Here is a 20,196-nt window from a genome sequence, read left to right on the forward strand (position 1 = left end):
CCAAATAATGCTATCAACAAAATAATCCAGTACATAATCAACAAACTAACTGAAACATTTTTAGGCAGCATGAATATGTTTTTTTTTTTACTTTACTACGTTTTTTTATTATTAAACCACAAAAATATGTACAATATGAAAGATATAAAAGTACAAGAATCAAGTATTAAACATTTAATTACACAAATAATTATACACAGTTAAATAGAAGTTATACAATATAAACAGACTTAAACTATACAAATAATTAATAAGAGTAAACAAAGTAATATAGAAAGAAAGAAAAAGAAAAGAAGAGAAAAAAAAATCACTGTTCCATCGATTAAATCAGAATGAGCATGGATTTGTAATAAACTGGCTACAGCAAAACAAAATATGTCGAATTCAACATGGCGAATTCCCAGAATGCCATGCGGGTTGACGTCACGATCTCATGGCCTATCGGGCAGCAATACTACAACGTTCTCTCCCCTAGTGGAGTGGTGTGCATGATAGAGGAGCATTACCTGCAGAGGCGCGCTTGATCTGAGCTCCCATTTCGGTTTGCAAATGGATGCCCTGGCCATTTTAGACGATCAAAGCCACTACGTGACACAAACACAAAAATGCTGCTAAAGGAAGACGGATGTGGATCTTCAGATTCCTGCAACGCTCTCGTTCAACGTGTTTTGCTTTCTCATTCATCTTTGTTGGAGGTGCCGAAAGCGTAGACCATTAAACTACAGGGCTCTGACTGGAAATAGTCACACTCGCTCATTTAGGAAACTACGGAAACGTTTCTGTCTTATGTTGATCAGTTTGGTTTATAAGCGACGAGCTAGGAAATGAGCCCCACTCACACACACCGAGAGGACATGAATAAAACGGCATCGTGTTTTTGTAACATCAAAATATTCCTAGTGTCGGAATGTGCACTGATGCTGGCGCAGGGGACAGTCGGCGCGTACTTGGTAAGCCTTTTCGCCTTCCCTCATTTACTTTTTTTCCTCTTTAAGTGCACGAGTATATGTTTTACTGGACTAATTTAATTAGCAGTTATGTCTAGAAGGCCGTGATGTATGTTTTAAGAACGTAAGTGTTTGCGTGTAAAATGCATTATTTTGCGGCATAAACATAAGATGGCTCTTACAGTAATATAAAAAAAATGTGTTTTCGTGGTTGGAATGCACAGTCACTGTACTGGAAAAAAAATGTAGTCTAAATTTGTATAATAACTACAGGAACAGAGGCAGAAGGCCAATATCCGGAGATTATTACTTGTTCCGGTAAATTCAGTTTCCCCGGTTGCGCGGACTGTGCGTTACCGATTTAATCGTGACGTCACCCACTACCTAACGATGAGCCGTTAACCTCTCGTTTTAAGGTATTTTATTTATTTAAGAGAAGTTGTGCAAACTAATCGAATGTATTTCCTCTTTTTTCGTATTTTTGATTATGATTAAGACGTTTTAAATCGTTAAAAAAAATACATTTCAGCCTCGTAATTTATAAAGACAGCGTTTTTTTAACATACTGACAATTGTATTAACTTTGCTACAAGTTAATATACATGTGAGTAAATTTTTAGACATCCCTGATACTTCCACAGGCAGTAGTGAGTGGGAGAATTGGAAAAATACATTTCATTTGTTTAAATTAGTCTTTTTCTTTAATTAAGAAAATAATTCTGTGATAATTAGGGCCCAAGCACTACGACATCAGTCCTATATTGTCATAGTGTGTGAAAGGCTTTATTGTTTTCCTAAGGATTATTAGGGCCCAAGTACTATGACATCAGCCTATGTAATTTTTTCACCTTTTTGGGCTTTTTGGGGTTTTAACATGCTCAAAAACTTATGAAAATTGGCAGACAGGTTGCAATCATTAGGATGTCTAATAGTCTGAAGAGCCCATGACATGCAATGCGACAATTTTTTCGGCTCAATGAGCTCAAAGCGTTTACCAATTTTCACATGGAATCCACGTGAAACTTGGTACACATTTAGAGCTCATTGAGCCAAAAAACTTTCATCATTGTGTCACAATACTAACAAGTCTCTTCGTCTACACACATGGGGATGACTACTAATTGACAGTTTGTCTATACCAGTGTTTCTCAAAGTTTCAAGCAAGCGACCCCTAATTAAAGATCGACAAGATCTCGCGACCCCCACTATCAAAAACAAGCAATAAACAGAAGCTGTCCACGGTATTTTGACTACATTAACTATACGTCAAAATAATTTTGGCTTACCTTTTAATGGGAAGGGTGTACTTGTTTTTTTTTTTGTTTGTTTGTTTTTTTGCTTGTTGAGCAATCATGTGTTTTGCCGGGCCTTATACTTTTATGAGCAAGCGCTTCTGAACAGATTACACATTAAGGGAAATCTACGTTGTCAACAGTAGAGCATGTAAATCCATACTTAATGAATTCTTCCTGATATTTTTGACGTTTTAGACACACTAACACACTCATACCTGTACACATGTCAAATATCAACACTCTTACACCCACGCAGACACACACACACACACACACACACACACGCATGCATGCACAAACACACCCATATACACACACACTCGTAAAACACACACATGTACACACACTTCACAAATGTTAACACTCGCATCTTTCTCAAACGCCCCAGAAAAACATACATCGCAAACATACACCCACACACACTAACAAGTCGCATGTCTCACACATAACACACACATTACAAATGTTAACACACAGACTCGCACACACTACACACACAAACATGCACAAACAAATTTACTCGACGCACACAGACTGACACACCTCTCTCTCTCACAGACACACACACACACACTAACAAGTCGCATGTCTCACACATCACACACATACTAACACACACATTACAAATTTTAAGTCTTTTTCTAAGTAGAAAAAGAACTGAAACATTCTCATTCTAGATTAAAGTAAATTTTTCTATTTTAGAAAAGAAAGAAAAGTCCCAGAGTTCGGAAGAAGTCAGGTCAACTAGGCTCTTGTCATTTCAACCATACACAGTTCAGTACACAGTGAAACGAAACAATGTTCCCCAGGACCATGGTGCTACATAAAACTTAAAAAAATAAATAAAATTAACATAACTAATAAGCCAAGAAACCTAATTAACTGCCTAGCTGAGACGAGACAGAATGACATTTTTTTATAAGCAGAAAACTATCTAAGTCCTATACAAAAGAGACAACATAAAGTGCAAGTGCAAATGTGCAAACAAGAGTGACAAAATGACATTTCAATACTCTGTGGTGAGGAGGTAATGAGTTGATGTAGTAGGGCTGCAACAACGAATCAATTAAATCGATAAAAATTTATTTGCCAACTAAGAGTTGGCAACAAATTTTATACATACTCGGTTTCGCGCACTGATGCTAGCAGAGTTTGGCGCCTCATAGACAGGGCGGAGCAAAAAAAAACATCAGGGGTAGAGGAAAGATACATGACCGAGGCAGAGAAATCTGTAATCGGGTAATCCTCTCCCTTGCTGGGTCTTGGTGCGCGTCTCTTACTGGTATAAGAGATGTGCCGCATTCTTAATGGCTATCTGATGTGGCCATTAAGAATGCGCGTGCTGTGACTTGCCGCAGGCAACATTTGGGAATTTAAATAAATGTGTTCTGCTCTACTGAATATCTGCCAGATGGCGCATGGAAGGACTTTATCTAAAAGCCAGACCAAGTACAACGAAGAATTGTGTATAATTAGTTAGCCTAAAACTATATTTTTCTTTCAGTGCTGAAGCAAACATGAATTTTATTTTGTTTTACAACAGATCTTTCATGATGAATGTGTGTATATGTGCTTTATATTATTTTCATAATGATGAAATGAGATGCTTAAATTCTTGCTTTAAAATTCCTAATAAGTTTCTAATAGTTTTTGGAATGTCTTAAAAGGGACAAAACAGTGAAAGACATGGCAATGCCTCAGTTTAATATTTGTGTCATTCTCAAAACTTTTTGCCACAACTGTACATACTGTACATACACAAACTTCCCGTGCACACACACCTATGAGATGCGCGCACATGCATACACAAACTCTCTGTGCACACACAACTGCACCGAGTAGCGAACTGTAGTGGTGTAAGGAACTAGTGAACAACGGATCTTCATTTTAGCGGAGAAGGGAATGAAAAATTCAGTCATTACATATCGCTGGAGCATGAGAAAAACTAACATGATTTTTTAAAATATATTTATTATAATCATTATCAAGGATGACATCATATAAATAGGACAGAATAATTTACATTTTAATTTAATTTAGAAACCCTTAGTATTATATAGGCTTGTAATCTGTAAAAAAATGTATAAATAAAATAAATACATCTTCGTACATCATGTAAATGAATTAAATTATTTTCTATAAGTCATAAACGTTTCAATACGTTATATATTTTATAATGGTATCAGTTTTTGTTTCAATAAATATTTTATATTTAATGTCCGTAGCATGAAATTTGTGTGCATGTGCGCACATCTCATAGGTATGTGTGCACACATTTCATATGTAGTTGTTTGAGCAGTTAGTAGTATATATGTATGTGTAACTGTTTCATATATGTGTATGCAAGTGTTTTATGTGTGTGTGCATGAGTGAAGTTTGATTTAAGGGCTATACGTCGCCTCATGCTCTCGGTTACTGTAATCCCTCTTCTCACCTTTCATGTAGGTCTACTCGGTCTTGTTAAATTATTTTAAGCCCTTAAATTCTACGAATTCCCCCATCAGCGAAACCGGTTTGATAACTTCTCACCTATCGTGAATGAAGGGTGAGAAGAGGAATTACAGTAACTGGGGTTCTGTGGGTGTCACCTCGGAGCGTGATCCCATGTTTTATTTAGCGAATAGACTAAAACAAACTCATGTTTGCTTCAGCATTGAAAACAATATTGTATTAGGCTAACTTTATTAAAGATTATACACTTTTGTATTCTTCGTACTTTGTCTTTTTGCACACGCTTGCGGGCATCATTAAATTTGAACAGAAAAAAGTAGTAGGCTGGTGGGCACGTTAGTTTTTATGTAACTTAAACAGCTGAATAAAGTTAAATATACACAGTAAATTAATAATTGTTTGCTTTAAATTTGAGCTCTCATGTGTAAATAGCTTTTTCATTGCAAATACTACCATATCATATATATTTGTGTCTAATACTATTTTATTCATATTTTACAACATCACATGCAGTTTGTAATTTACTTGCGATTGTACTTTTAAAATGTAACATATGTATCTACTATGTAATCTACAGTTGCGGGACTTTGGAGTTCTGGCACGAAGTCTCTTTGAGAGTTTTTAAAAAGCGGATGACGCCAGCAGCAGCGGCGAGGCGCCGCAAGGGCGAAAGCCCGAGCTGCTTGGAAGATGTTGTAGGTTGCAGTAGTGATGTTAACTTTTGAACTCTTACTCCTAAGAGTTTTTGTCCCTTCGTCCAGTCGGATGTGGTTGCGTCGATTAGCCACGCCTCACGTTGTTCCTCGATCTGTGCATACATTAGCCCGGTGTTTTGGCTGTCACGTGGCGCCCATCCGGTTGGAGTTTTTTAATACTTTTTATGAAGTAATTTTGCATGAGCTCTGTTCATTCTACCAATTTCCCATGTTCTCATGTTCACCAATGTTCTTTAAATGAAGCCAGCTTTAGATGGACATCAAACATTACATATTTTACCCACTCATTCCTTCCTTTATCTGATAAAAGGGGTTTGTAAATGCTGATTACACCTTTAAAGTTATGAAGAATAATCAAACATATACACAGGAATAAAACATACTGAGTAAATATATGTATATGCATTTTGCCCTACTGGCACACTTTAAAGATGTTTAAAATAGTGTTGATGCCATATGCCTTTGTTCATTAAAAGGGATGTGCTCCAGAGGTCAGGAGAGTGTCCAGGTGTGACTTGGTGGTTCTCCCCCCAGCTCGGGTTGAAGCTGTAAAACTGTCTGCTTTTTTTACCGGATCGCCAATTTACACCCTTGCTTTTGGGGGTTATTTCGATGCGTCTGGTATTTTTGTATGCCTTGTGAAATTTCCTGCAGCTTCGCGAATCAGATAAGATTATCGGGATGGCGCCATGCATGCTGGGATGTGTCTCTTTTTGGGGGCCTTGTTATTCGCTACTATATATATATATATATATATATATATATATATATATACACACACACACACCCACACACCAGAGGTGGGACAAAGTCATTGTTTGGCAAGTCACAAGTAAGTCCCGAGTCAAGACAGGCAAGTCTCAAGTCAAGTCCAAAGTCCTATGGTTTGACTTAGAGTTTTTTCAAGTCTTTTTAGCAGAAAAAAAAAATATATACAGATTATGTATGGTTTTAAAATCTGTATTTATTAAACAGACCTTTTTTAAATAAAGAACTTTGCTCAGATACATAAAAATACAAATGTTAGGAAATGCTAGTAGCAATGTAAAATGGTAGCACATATTCTCAATGAAGTAGGCTACTTCATACAAACAATAATGTTGTTTTATTCACATAACATTAAAGAACTTTGCTCTCTACCTTGTGTGATACACTTACGTAGGCTACCTCATACAAACAATCCGGCTTTCAAAATCCCGATCAGTATGAACCAGCAGGGGTTTGCAGGTTATAGTGTTTGAAAGGTGACGTTGAGGAAATGTACAGTCTCATTGATATAAACATGCAGCTAGTAAATTACTTAGCTGATAAGGTAGTCTTGACATTCATTCAAAACTTACCTCAAGTGTCGAACAAAGTTGGAAGTTGTGGCATCTCCGTCTGTAATCTTCGACCCGCATGTTTTACATACTGCAGTTCGTTTTTTATTGACCACCTCGTAATTTTTATAGCCAAACGAAACTACCTTCGGTATCATTTCGCGAACTGGCGCGTTCGCATTGTTGTTACGTTGGACGCTGTCGAATCAAAAGAATCTACGGTACTTTGATTGGATGCCGTACTGAATGCGCGCATGCTCTCTGTCACACACGCGCGCACAGACACATAAACAGAGATAGAGCGGCCCATGTTAACATACTTTTTATCTTTGGGATTTTTATGGAAAGTAGCAAGTCTTTACAAGTCAATAGGTGCAAGTCCAAGTGAAAGTCATGAGTTATTTATGTTAAAGTCCAAGTCGAGTTGCAAGTCTTTTTATATTTTGTCAAGTCGAGTCTAAAGTCATCAAATTCATGACTCGAGTCTGACTCTGACACACATATATATTCTCTTATTATGATTTGAACAAATCGGCTCACATCGGAGCGAATATATCTGTTTTTGTGGGGGTGGCATTATCATCAATAAATCACACGCATTTATCATCCTTTTGTTTAAAAACGCTGCCTTTTGTTAAGTGAAAGTGCGAGCCGCGGGTTTATACACGCCGAAGAATGAATTTTAGATTCATTTTAAAGTGCCCCAATTATGTCATTTTGAAGGTTGCTAATATTGCTTAATGAGTCTCTTAAAACAGGTTTACATGTATGCAAGGTTAAAAAACACTTTAGTTTTCTCCAAAAATAGATTTAATTTTACCCCATTTCTAAATGATTCATAAACGACTCGTGTGAAGTGGTTTGAAGATTTAGTCTGTCTAAACAGACCCCACTGCTGAGCCCTCACTGCTGTGATTGGTCAGATGGCACGGTGATATATATCGCTACAGTGTGTGTCGGAAAAAGAAACGCTCATTACCATAACAAAATGACGGCTCTGGAGACCCGTCAATACATAGAAAAGATGGCGTCGGTTTTACCGTGTAACGCCCAGCTAATTTTATATTAACTGTGGCTACAAAATTGAAAGGTCTTTTATCTTTGTGTTGGTGTTGCATTAAAAGGCCGGTGAGCAAAAAGGACAAACGATTAGATAAAGCAAATGTGTATTATACAAAACTAAAAGTAAATGAAAAAGGTGCACAACAACCAAACAAAGATATAAACAATATTTATAAACTACATATAATATACTGTTGTGTGCGTGAACGCGAGTGAGTGGAAAATGTCCAAAGTCTGTGTTTATTGTATGTGTGTACATACCAAAAAAAAGCAAAAAGGACAAACACAAACAAGTAGACAAAGTGTATTATACAAAACTAAATAAAGTAAATAAAAAGGTGCACCACAACCAAACAAAGATATAAACAATATTTACAAACTATGTATAATAAATGGTATGTGTGCGAGTGAGTGGAGAATGTCTGAAGTCCGTGTTTATTGTAAGTGTGTTAGAGGAGTATAGTTTGGTCTTACCAGGGTTAATGAAGTTCGAGAGGCCGATGACAGGGAATATGTCCAGTCAAAGATAACCCGTTTAAAAAATCTTCGGGAAAAAATGATCCACAACAATCTCTCCTTCTCTCGTCCAAACAAATAACGGTATAATACGGGATAACGGGATAATAATGGTTCCGCCATTAGGCATTGTTCACACGGGCGTTAAGTTTTTGGATAAACGAACGTGCTCTGAACGTCCTAAGATTTTTATGTTGCGTTTTGTAGTGGCGCTTGATTTTGTACACCAGCGTTCGTTTGTCTCTGTCTAACGTCAGCCTGCAGTCCAAATTGTAGTTTAAGTGTTAACCTGTGGGTGCAGTGTCGGGAACTGGATATGAAAGCTCGCCGCTACCGGGTTGGATCATGGGATATATCCGGTCCTCTGTAGCGTAAAATGAAAGCGAAGAAAACGAACTAGAAGCGGTTTCCTTGCGTTCGTTGGGTTTTGAACGCCAAGAAAAAGCTGCAGGCAACGTTTTTTTTATGCCTTATAAACGCGCAGCCGGACAAACGCACGTCACCAAAGCCCGTGTGAACACTCTCATGTGGAAAACACTCGCCGCTTGATCCTCGCTCCCCGGAACGCAAGAAAAATGCTTTGATTTTATGCCCGTGTGAACAAGGCCTTCCTTCCGCTCTTTTCCGGCTGTTCCTTTGAAGGCAGGTCGTGGAAAGGACACGGCGCATGCGCACTTCGCGTGTGCGGATGCATTTTTTTTTCCCTCGGGGCTTGCTGTAGCTTCTACGTTGTTGCTACACAGTCGTGAGTCAGCAGTGTGAACAGTGTGAAATTGTATTACTTTTGCCACGAGTTCATACAGAATTAAGTGAATTTCAGACATTCCTGATACTTCCACAGACAGTTGTTTAAATTTAAACTAAACTTTAAGTTTAAGTTTGTTTAAATATTTTTCCTAATCAAGAAAAAGATTTGTGATCATTCTGTTTGCTTGTCTTTTAAAAGTTTTGTATGATGGTGAATTTCTCATATGAATTACTGAAATAAATAAACCTTTTTGATGATTTTCTAATTCATTTAAGTGTGTGCGCATAAGAACTTATAATTTTTTTTAAGGTCCATTTTTTTCATGATATAAGGATGTTTTTTATTTAAATTTCAAATTTGCATATTTTTTCTTCCTGTGGACAGATTGTGATGAAATAAAGCCTATGTTACCTTCAAGCCCAGCCAAATTCAACCGTGAAAACCCCATTAATATTTGTTCAGTAGATTTAAGTGAGGCGTGCTAAAAACAGACAAAATGAGGTCGTGATATGGGTGATAAATCTTCTTTCTACAAACCAATTAAGAAAAACAAGAAAACTGTCAGAAATCTTACTGGTCAACATTGCGGAAGCTGTTTTTCCAACTGTAGAGACAGAACCCAAATGATTTCTTGCCTCGCAGGGCATTAAAATCGTTTGAAAAATATGCTGTCCAAATGTACTCATCACAGTACCAGAGGACAGACATAATTTTTTGTTTTTTGTAATTTTAGTCTGAAGACAGAGATGCAATCAGAACAAGGCAAAGGGGGTAAACCTAGAGTGACTGACAAAACTAAGGTACCACCAAATTGGAGAAGGTTTTTTGTGGAAAAGTGACAAGAAGACTGAACTTCTCAGCTTTCTAACTGAAAAACATGTGGTGATTTGTGCTGATAATGTGTTGTTTAAGACCGAAGGAGAGGATGTTTGCAGTAATCCCAAAAATCCGGAAGGCTCAAGCTCCTGTAACCATGAAGAGTCTGATACAAGAATCCTTCATGTCCTAAATGCAACTGAGCAACAGAACTGTCTGTCAGAAAAGTCTGTATTAATTAACCCTTAGGAGTCTGCAGGTGTTTTGGGGTTCTAAAGCAGTTCTGACATGTCCTGACATTTCTGCATTTTTCAGTTACTCATGAACATATAAATGGATAAAGTCTTACTGTATTCAGCACAAACTGGATTGTAATAATATGTGAGCAGCATATATGTACAAGTTTGTATTTTGGAGAAAATGTCAGTAATGTGTGGTTATTAAAAACAACAAAAAAAGAATCACTGAATATACAGTAAGGCAACAAACCACGTTCATAACATTTGGGTACAACACTTTTGTGACCTGGATCCTGTAGTCTTTAGTTTTTGCTTCAAAATGATTTGATAATCATCCTGCTCACTTGCTTGCAGAAAAAAAATAATATATTCATTTACATTTTCCAAGACACTTTTTGTTTAGAAAGGTCATACGCGAAGAGACATGAATGATCATGAATAATGCTGTTAATTCACACCAGAGAAGGCAAAAAGCTGCATAATTGCCCCTTTTAATCAGGTATATGACACAGGGAAGTGTTACAAGAAAATAATTTGAGCACAAAGAAAATATTTTTTGTTTGTTGTTTATTTAGATTATAGTAAACTGACAGGCAAAATAGCTCGCACTTACACCTTATACATAACCTACTCGCTTACATAGTGCAAAAAAAATGTCCATGATTCAGTGGAGAGGAACACAGATGATCTTATACACAGAAGGTACATTTATGGCATAAATATGGCTGTGCAAAATACAATAAAAGAATGGTGTAAGGTTTGTAAAAGTCCACTCTTATACCCTATACATCTTTGTGCCACTCTTGAAAAGCAGTTACTATTCAACTGAAGACTTAAGTAACCATTACGTACCTGGCATTTCCATGGTGTTTTTGCTGCTTACCATACACTACTTTGCAATGCACACAGACCGTAGCAACAGTGGCAACAGACCTGTCACCCAAGGTCAGTCCATGTGCTGGTTGTACACAGTCACAGGTGCAGACAGATACTTATTGTATGTCCATCCTCTTTAAAAATACAAGAGATCCATCCCAAATCCAGATCCCAGTTGTGGTCCAGGTTCCCATGCAGGCAGTAATCGCAGACTGTCATCATCAGTCTATGTCTTCCATGAAACAGTGATAGGCTGTGTGTATCCTGCCTGCTTGTTTGCATTTGCTTTCTGTTAAACAGATGGCTGATTATTTTCACTGTCAACTGTTTTTATATATAAAAAGAAACATAAGCATAATTAAACAATAAAACAAACTACTGTATACCATGGCTGTATTAGTGTCTTACAATATTCTAAAACCTTACAACAATCCATGTTAAAACTCACATTTTGTGAGTTAGATCAGCCTTGTTTTATCTTGTAAAAGGATGGCCATTTTGAATTTTCAGATGGCATCTCAGCTCTGCTGAAACTGTAGGTGGTAAGCAACATTCATGTCAAATTTGGTGCTTGTATTACAAATTAAACAATTCTTATGAAGTATTGACTTAATCTGCTCTTTTAATATGAGCATCTGCCAAATGCCTAAATGTATTTTGAAGCCAAAAAAGTAACAAAGATTACCTGATTACCTCCTGGATTATCTGATGCTTTGTCACTCAGCTAAGAGTAACCTATCAGTGAATAACTTATGTTCTGTTCTGTTACTTTTATATGCAGTATAATGTTTAAATAAGAAACGAGTGTATGAAAACAAGAGAAGCTAATAAGGATATTAAGTTTTTGCATTAGTTTACTTTGTCATCAAGATGATGCTACAGAGTATGCTGTGCTTAACGATTTGTAAAATGATGGGCACACAACCTTACCTAACACTGACACATCTTCAACAATATTTTTATTGATTTTAAATCGGGATATAACAGAGTAAGCATATAGTGTTTCAATGCACATTTTATAAACCCCTATTCCATCCACCCCATCCCTCCCTGACTCCAAGCCAGCTTTACACATGTAAAAAAGGTTAGATGCCAGGCATAAAAGGAAGGATAGAAATAAACTGAAAAAACACGTAGAGCTAGCAGTTTTTTGGTTCTGTGTGCAAAAAACAAACAATCAAATATGAAGAAAATTAAACTATAAGTGTACAGTGAGGTCAATAAGTTTTTGATCACCTCGTGATTTTGCAAGTTCTCTTACTTAGAAATCATGGAGGGGTCTACAATTTTCAGCATAGGTGCATGTTCACTGTGAGAGACAGAATCTAAAAAGAAAAATCCGGAAATCACATTATGATTTTATTTTTTTACAATTTATTTGTGAATTACTGTGTCAAATAAGTATTTGATCACTTGCTTATCAGCCAGATTTCTGCTACACTCAGCTAACAACCTCAAACAGGTGTTACTAATTTAGAATCATGAGCAGTCATGAAGACACCTGTGTGCCTCACAATCATCCAAAGTCTAAGTAGATACATGGGGCACTAATGATGCTAAGAATGGTGAAGAATCAGCCCAGAACTTCACGGGAGGAGCTGGTCAATGCCGTGAAGAGAGCTGGGTCCATATTTTCCAAGGCTACTAACAGTAATACACTAAGATGTCATGGTTTAAAAACTTCCATCACACGGAAGCCCATGTCCAGGCCTGTCTGAAGTTTGCCAGGGACCATCTGGATGATCCAGAGGAGTCATGGGAGAAAGTCCTGTGGTCAGATGAGACCAAAGTAGAACTTTTTGGTCTTAATTCCATTTGCAGTGTTTGAAGGAAGAAGAATGATAAATATCATCCCAATAATATCATACCTACAGTAGAGCATGGGGCTGGAAGCATTATGCTCGGGGGGTGTTTTTCTGGGGACAGGACGACTGCACTGTATTAAGGAGACGATGAACTGGGCTATGTGACATAGTGGGCAAAAACTTCCTTCCCCCAGTCAGAGCATTAAAGATGGGTCATGGTTGGGTTTTCAACATAACAATGACCCAAAGCACACAGCCAGGAAAACCAAGAAGTGGCTCTGTAAGAAGCATATGGACTATTTAAAAGCAAAATACCAGTTCTAAGTAAGAGAACTTGCGAAATCACAGGGTGATCAAATACTTATTGACCTTACTGTATATGGAAAAAAGTGAAGGAAAGGCCCCACACTTGTTGAAATTTTAAGTCTGAATGACTGTCCCTGGAGAAGATTCACTACTCAAACAGGATATAATATTTCTGAGTCACTGGGCATGAGTGAATGAGATGGCATCCCTCCACTTGAATAAATAGAACGCCTGGCCAGGAGTGTTGCAAAAGGACAATAAGTGCTGTTTAGTTGGACTTAGACTACAATCAGAGGGTGTGGTTCAAGATTGCATTTTAATAAGTATGACAAGGTTTTAAAGACACCCCTCCAGAATTTTCCTAAATTTGGGCATGTCCAGTACATATGAATAAAAGAGACGCCTATCTGCAGACCTTAAAATGCGACACCTACTGCCCTCATGCCAGGATCTGTATATCCTGGAATCTGTGAACAAGGCACTGAGCCCACTCCAGGACTTGATGGATGCCCTGTTGGGTGAACGTTATGTAAGCATATCTTGTGTAAAACCTACTCTGTATCTTCTAAACAACTCAGTGCTGGCTGAAGAGGACAATAACTTGACCAAATCACTGAAATACAAAATCGGGCCTACCTAAACAAGAAATACGAAGACAGTGCCACACAGAAACTGCTCAACATGTCCTCTTTCCTAGACCCAAGGTTTCGAACACAACACATCTTTGAACAAGAGACCCAGACCTTAAAGGAACAAGTCATCACTAAGTTGATTGTGAGTAATATTATCAGTGTTTTTAACTGGTAGGAATAGCTTGTAACAGATTTATAAAATGCAATGTTTTTAATTTTAGGACATTCACCAACAGCAGCCCAAAGCACTGCAGCGAGGGAGGATAACCTGAAACTGGATGCAGAAAAGCCACCTGCAGCCAAGAAAAAAAAAAACCCTGGCCAGTTTCTTTAAGAAAATCACAAGCACAACATCATCAGCATCATTTGATCCCATGGTTTAGAGAAGCAGTAGCTGCTGATCTCAATGCTTAAATTTACATGCCATGTGTAGACCATGAAAAAGATCCACTAAAATGGTTGAACAGACACAAAATAAACTTCCGTAGGCTATGCAGACTAGCACAGAAATATCTGTGCATACAAGCAACAAGCTCTTGTGTGCATCAGTGGTAATGTTGTAACAGATCATTGCTTCCGTCTGAAACCAGACAAGTTTGACATGCTTGTTTTTTTGGCAAAGAACCTCTTAATTGCTAAATAGAATGTATTAGCAAGAGAATGTTACTAATATGTTACTGTTATTTAATTTTGTACAATTTTGTTTTCATTTGAAAACATTGTTTATTTCTAGTAGGGTAAAGAGTTGCGATAAATAAAATTAAATTTATGTGCCAAGCATTTGTGTGTCCAAATTTGACCAATTATATGGGCCTTACTATCTTTATACTCGCTTATATCTTTATACTTATATCTTTATACTTAATAGTATTTTCTTATTTAATTTTTGTTTAATAATACTTATTTTTGTTTAAAAAAACAAACAAAACAAAAAGAACAGGCAACCCAAAGGAAATATTATGTTTAAAAGGTGATCTTGTTTTAAGACACTTTTGATGAGTGTATAGTTACACGTAAATAAAAAGTAATGTTTGAAAGTAATTCATATTGTGTTGTCTGGTAACAGCAAACCAGAAATCAGAATATCTGCTCAATATCAAGTCATTCATAGTGTTTTGAAGTCTAAATATTTGCAACTTCCTTGATGTATAGTTTCTTTTTAACCTGAATTAGATTTTACATCAGACAAATATATATTACCTATATATATACATATATAAATGATTTTAAAAAAATAGCCAATAATAATAAAAAATGCATTTCTTTAGGAAAATGTTATATCGCAAGAAATATCGTTAGCGCAATATTCAACAACAATATTGCATATCACATATTTTCCTAATATCCTGCAGCCCTAATTTCTAGTTGTTGGTAGATTGCACTGTATACTGTATCTCAGTTGAGAAATACAAATCTTAGCCTCATTAGTAATCTGTGTGTGCATTTTCCTTGATAACAGGCAAGTTGAGTCATATCACTTGTTTATCGTATCGCAATAGTAAATCGCAATTTTGACTTTAATAATCGCAATGTGACATATTCCCCCAAATCGTGCAGCCCTACTGTTAGAACATTACAAAAACTATATTAGAAACTTATTTTGAAATTTTAAGCACGATTTTGGTCATCTCATTTCATCATGTAAATAATATGAAGCACATGTACACACATTCATCATAAAAGACATCTATTGCAAAACAAAATAAAATTCATGTTCGCTTCAGCATTGGAAACAATATTGTTTTAGGCTAAGTAATTGTACACAATTCTTCGTTTTACTTGGTCTGGCTTTTAGATAAATTCCTTCCATGCGCCATCTGGCGGATATTCAGTGAAGCACAACACATTTATTTAAAGTCGAATGTTGCTTGTGGATTTCGCAGAACGGCGCGCGCCGAATTGCGGCATTTCACGGGAAAAAAACGTGCATTCTTAATGGTCACATCTGTACATTACTGCACAGTGACATTGATTATTCTTCGCATAACCCATCTTCTTATTAGGTTAAGCTTAAGTCAGAGTGCAAGGTCAGCCATTATACAGAGCCCCTAAAACAGACAGGGTTATGGGCCTTGCTCAAAGGCTCAACGGCGGCAACCTGGTAGAGCTGGATGTGTGCGCGCGCTTACATGTGCTTATTTGGCCTGTGATGGATTGGCACTCCCACAACCCTGAACAGAATAAGCAGTATAGAAAATAGGTGAGAGTGACTGAGTGTGGTTAATTGCATTATAAGAGATTTATTTAGTTACTATGCTTATATTTGAATCTTGAATCTTATATTTCATATATAGCCTTGAAGGTGGGGTGCAAGAATTTAATTTATGTATAGCATATGAAAATGCTCCAAAAACACTAAATCTACCTAACATTTATACTACAGCACATATAAACACTAAGATACACTCTGGGGAACACTTCTCTGGTAGATTTTAAAGGGTTTGTACTTGCGCTTAATAGGGATGTTTGACCTATATAGAATGGCAAAAAAAGGAAGGAAAGATTTCCTTTATCATTATGATGAAAGTACCAGTATGAGCGGTTCCCAACCATGCCTGGCACATTTGAGTGTTTTCTCTGCTCTCAGCACACAAGATCGAACTAATCAGCTACTTAACAAGCCCTTTTTGAATAGAAGTGGAAGTGATGGAGCAGGGAAAACACTTAAATCTGCCAAGCAGGGGTCTTTCAGCACCAGGGTTGGGAACCACAACACCTAGACATCAGTATTGTGTTACTCGTTATGCCTCTTTAGTCTAGAATGCCAGTATGCTCCTTGGAAGCACATGCTGAAATGGATTTGCACTGGATTGGTGAGTTCAGTGTGAGTTATTAAAGGTGAGCGAGGGTGGCATTTGGAGAGAACCTTCTTTGTGGTTTTATTTTGTACTAACAACCAGACAGTTGGCATATAAAGGTTGTTGACAAACATCAGTAAAAGATAAAAAAAAAAATCAAAAACAATTACATCTTCAAAAACCTCCACATGGGTGCTGTATTAAATCCACTGAAAGTAAAATTCTTGAGTAAGATTTACAAGATGCAAAGCACTCATCAGCTGTAAGATTCTGAAGTCAAATAAAAAATTTGCAAATAAAAACAGGGTTGAGCCTCAAACAGATGTGAGGTGGTATGTGTGTGAGAGAGAGAAAGAGAGGGAGAGCGACGAGTGTTAGAAAGGAAAACTGATGCGATGCTCTTGTCTAGAGCAGTATATTTTGGTTTTTCAAATATAGCAATGTATTTTGAAAAGTAATTTTAGAATAAGACAATATTGTTCGTATCGCTATAGTTTGATGTGTTTCTTCTGTGAAGCCATGCCAGCATTTGCATCTCTCCATTCGCGCACTCTGCACTGCCTAATCCCCCACTCCGCATCACTGACCAGCCCTTCCCCTACTTTCACTCTGTGCCTGCTCAGAAACCTGGTATTGACAATTTGTGCTACCATGTTTAAGCACATTAAAGCTCTGCAGTCTACCTCAGTGGACAACTGAGTCAGAGCATGTAGTTAATAGTGTTGCTAATTTTGTTCCGTTTACATTTTTATTGTTGAATTAAACTATTTTAATCAATCTCCTGTTGAGCAACTGAAGGAACATTATCAGAGATCAGGATATTATATATATTTAGTTAAATTTTATTATTTATTCTTTTTTTTGCATTTTTATGTGTTGAGATTGAACACCTGTCTGTTATATACATTTTATATTGATCACAGTTTTATAGCCTTGCCCGTTAGATGAGCATGACCACTGACCACACTGAATTTTTTTTAATAAATAAATAAATAATTAAAAACACAAAATACTCCTGATCATTCTTAACCTATATTACTAAAAAACAACTGGATTAATCATGAACTATGCAGGGACATGCAAAAAAAAAGCCTTTATCAGTAATAAAGTTAAGATAAAAAAAAAATATGAAAGTTGAGATGCATGTCGATTTAAAAGGCGCACCTAAATTTTACGTGGATGATTCCAAGTGCAAAAAGTTATTCTGAAGGACCTGCTCAATTTGCATCCAGCTGAGACATAATCCAGTGGTTGTCTGACCTGAACATGACAATTGACTTTTGCGAGCTACTATTGGTTGCTTCAGTAGGATGTTGAGAAAACGCATTGTATGCTATTACTTGGACTAGCATCCAATTAAAGGTCATTTCTTGCCTTCTGTCTAGTGTATCTGGTATAGGCCCTGGATCAATCGTGACCGTGACAAGGATGAAGTTGTTAGCAAAGAAATATACTGTACTTGCTATGGTAGCCAGCAGAATGGCCCGCCATTACCTGCCATCGCAAAAGTGTCCTACTACATACAACAAATATATATGACTTTTAACAAAATATTTTAATTTATTTGTTATCTTTTAATAATTTCTTATTTAATTGCAGGCACTGTTGCTTGATTAAGGGTTAATTTTCCTGGGTTATTTAAAGAAGAGCCCGTTCACTGTGTGAAACTGTGTTTGTCTACAAAGCATGTGCGATTGTCAGTACACCCTTCCTGCATTTACTGCCTCTCAGTACATCGCCCGCATAGTAGCAGGATAAACTGGTACAGATGTGGTATTGTGTGAGGGAACTGTCCGCTCCTAGTTAATTGATAGTGGATGGACAGATTTTTAGGAAGGGTGGGCAAATATACTTGGGTGGCCGTCAATGTACTGTACTTGGGCGACCCCACCACAAGTAGACTCAGTGAGGGAACCACTCGCAAATAAAAGGGTCAAATAAATCGGTCTGATAGCCACTGACAGCACTGGAACTTGCAAGCATGAAATGAGTGTAGTTTAAAGGCTTTTTATTTCAGATGGAGTAATGTTACCTCTTTATTGTATGATTTGTTATATAAGGTTTTCCTAATCTCTTAGGCTGTATAAAACTAATGCTGCCTGTCTGTGAATAAGGTAATCAGGTAACATTTAGAATAAGTTTGTCAAGACACAAATATCTTCCTTCCTCCCGCTCGCCTTCCTTCACAAAGCTGTTAGGAAGACAAATAGAGAGATTAAGGATGCTTAAGAAATCCATACCTCTTAACCGAGAACACCCAAAGTATTCACTGCCAACTGCCACTACAGCACACTCCAGGGGTCTTGCAGAGCCATGCCCCTTTGAGCCAGATTTACCTCGGTGGCACAAGGGGAACAGGTGGGTTTAATGTTTGATTTTAATGTTTTATCTTGCAATGATGGTTTACATCATAATAAAACAAGTACATAATGGACTTTTTTACCCTCATACTGTACCTAACCAACATTATAATATAGAAAGCCATGAATGAGTACATCCGCAGGCAACAAGCCCTCTTACACAGAAACCACACGTGCTCCCCTCTGCAATCACAGGTCTTTATGTGTCAAATATGACTTCTGGACAAAGAAGATAGCAAAGAACTGATTTTAATGGAAAAGAAAAGGAAAAAAGAAACTATTGGTGTACATGAACTTGCCAGTACTTTTATATTTGGGCTATGTTTTTTTTCATGTCTTTTTTTATGTTATTTCATATTATTAGAATAAAATGAGAACGAGTGGTGAAATGAATGAATGTGATTGCTATGTCATGCTTAGTTTTATAAAAAATTTTATTTTAAAGTATGTTATTAAAATTATAATAACGTTGCTACAGAGATTTATATTTTATCTATATAATTTATATAATTAAATTCATTGGGCATAAGTAGATGAGGCATACATCTGTCTAAATAAGGCTTTACAATAGATAGTGTATGTCAGAGTGAAAACAAATCCTGAAAACAGAATAGTAGACCCTTCATTCTCAAATGGAAGAGATTTGGAACAACAGTCTTTCCACATCTACTAAAACATTTTGCCTTTTAAAGATAATTGCAAAAGTAGATTGGATTGCACACACACACATTTCTGACCCTGCAGTGGTTTTGTATTTCTGTACAGTATATTGTATTATTATTTTAAAGTTACTCAGACATTATTGTGGTGTTTAACACAGTGATTGCTCTAGGATAGAAGCTATTTTTCAGTCTATTTGTTCATGCTTTAATAGTTCTGTAGCGTCAGCAGTCCTGTGAAGCTCTGCAGGATGCTCATTAGGGATGCAATGATAATCAAATTAGTGTTCTAATTTTATTATTGATTTCTTTATGACATTCTCGTGCTTGATTCCCGCGTGACCTGTGCTCCCTCTGACATGTCGGTGTTTGGCTTAAATCAGTAACAGCCCGATGGCAAAAACATTCATGAGGAGAGATCTCCTAAATGTGGGAAATTTTTTCTCTTAACCCACCGCAGCAAAACAGCTGCTAGAATCATGGGGAAAGACTTTGTGCCAGTGAGTGTGTGGCCACTTTGTAAAGAATGTGAGAGTCAAGTTAGTGGAGAAGAATTCACACCTGAGGATAATGTGGAGAATTACTGCTGGTAGTCTGTGTTTTATTTTCAGTTCTTTGATAAACTTTAGCTTAAATTTGCATGCATGCGCA

At 36.9% G+C, this 20,196-nt stretch overlaps 1 protein-coding gene across 1 annotated transcript in view; it reads left to right on the top strand.

Moving 5' to 3' along the window:
• Positions 1–498: 498 nt before the first annotated feature.
• Positions 499–20,196, top strand: part of slco3a1a (solute carrier organic anion transporter family member 3A1a) — a 90,293-nt gene continuing 70,595 nt past the window's right edge. Inside the window, exon 1 of the mRNA XM_053501180.1 lies at positions 499–950. Coding sequence (XP_053357155.1) covers positions 825–950 — 126 coding nt within the window. The 5' untranslated portion in view covers positions 499–824. The remainder of the gene's footprint in view (positions 951–20,196) is intronic.

Source organism: Clarias gariepinus, chromosome 7, assembly GCF_024256425.1.
Source record: "Clarias gariepinus isolate MV-2021 ecotype Netherlands chromosome 7, CGAR_prim_01v2, whole genome shotgun sequence".
NCBI lineage: Eukaryota > Metazoa > Chordata > Actinopteri > Siluriformes > Clariidae > Clarias > Clarias gariepinus.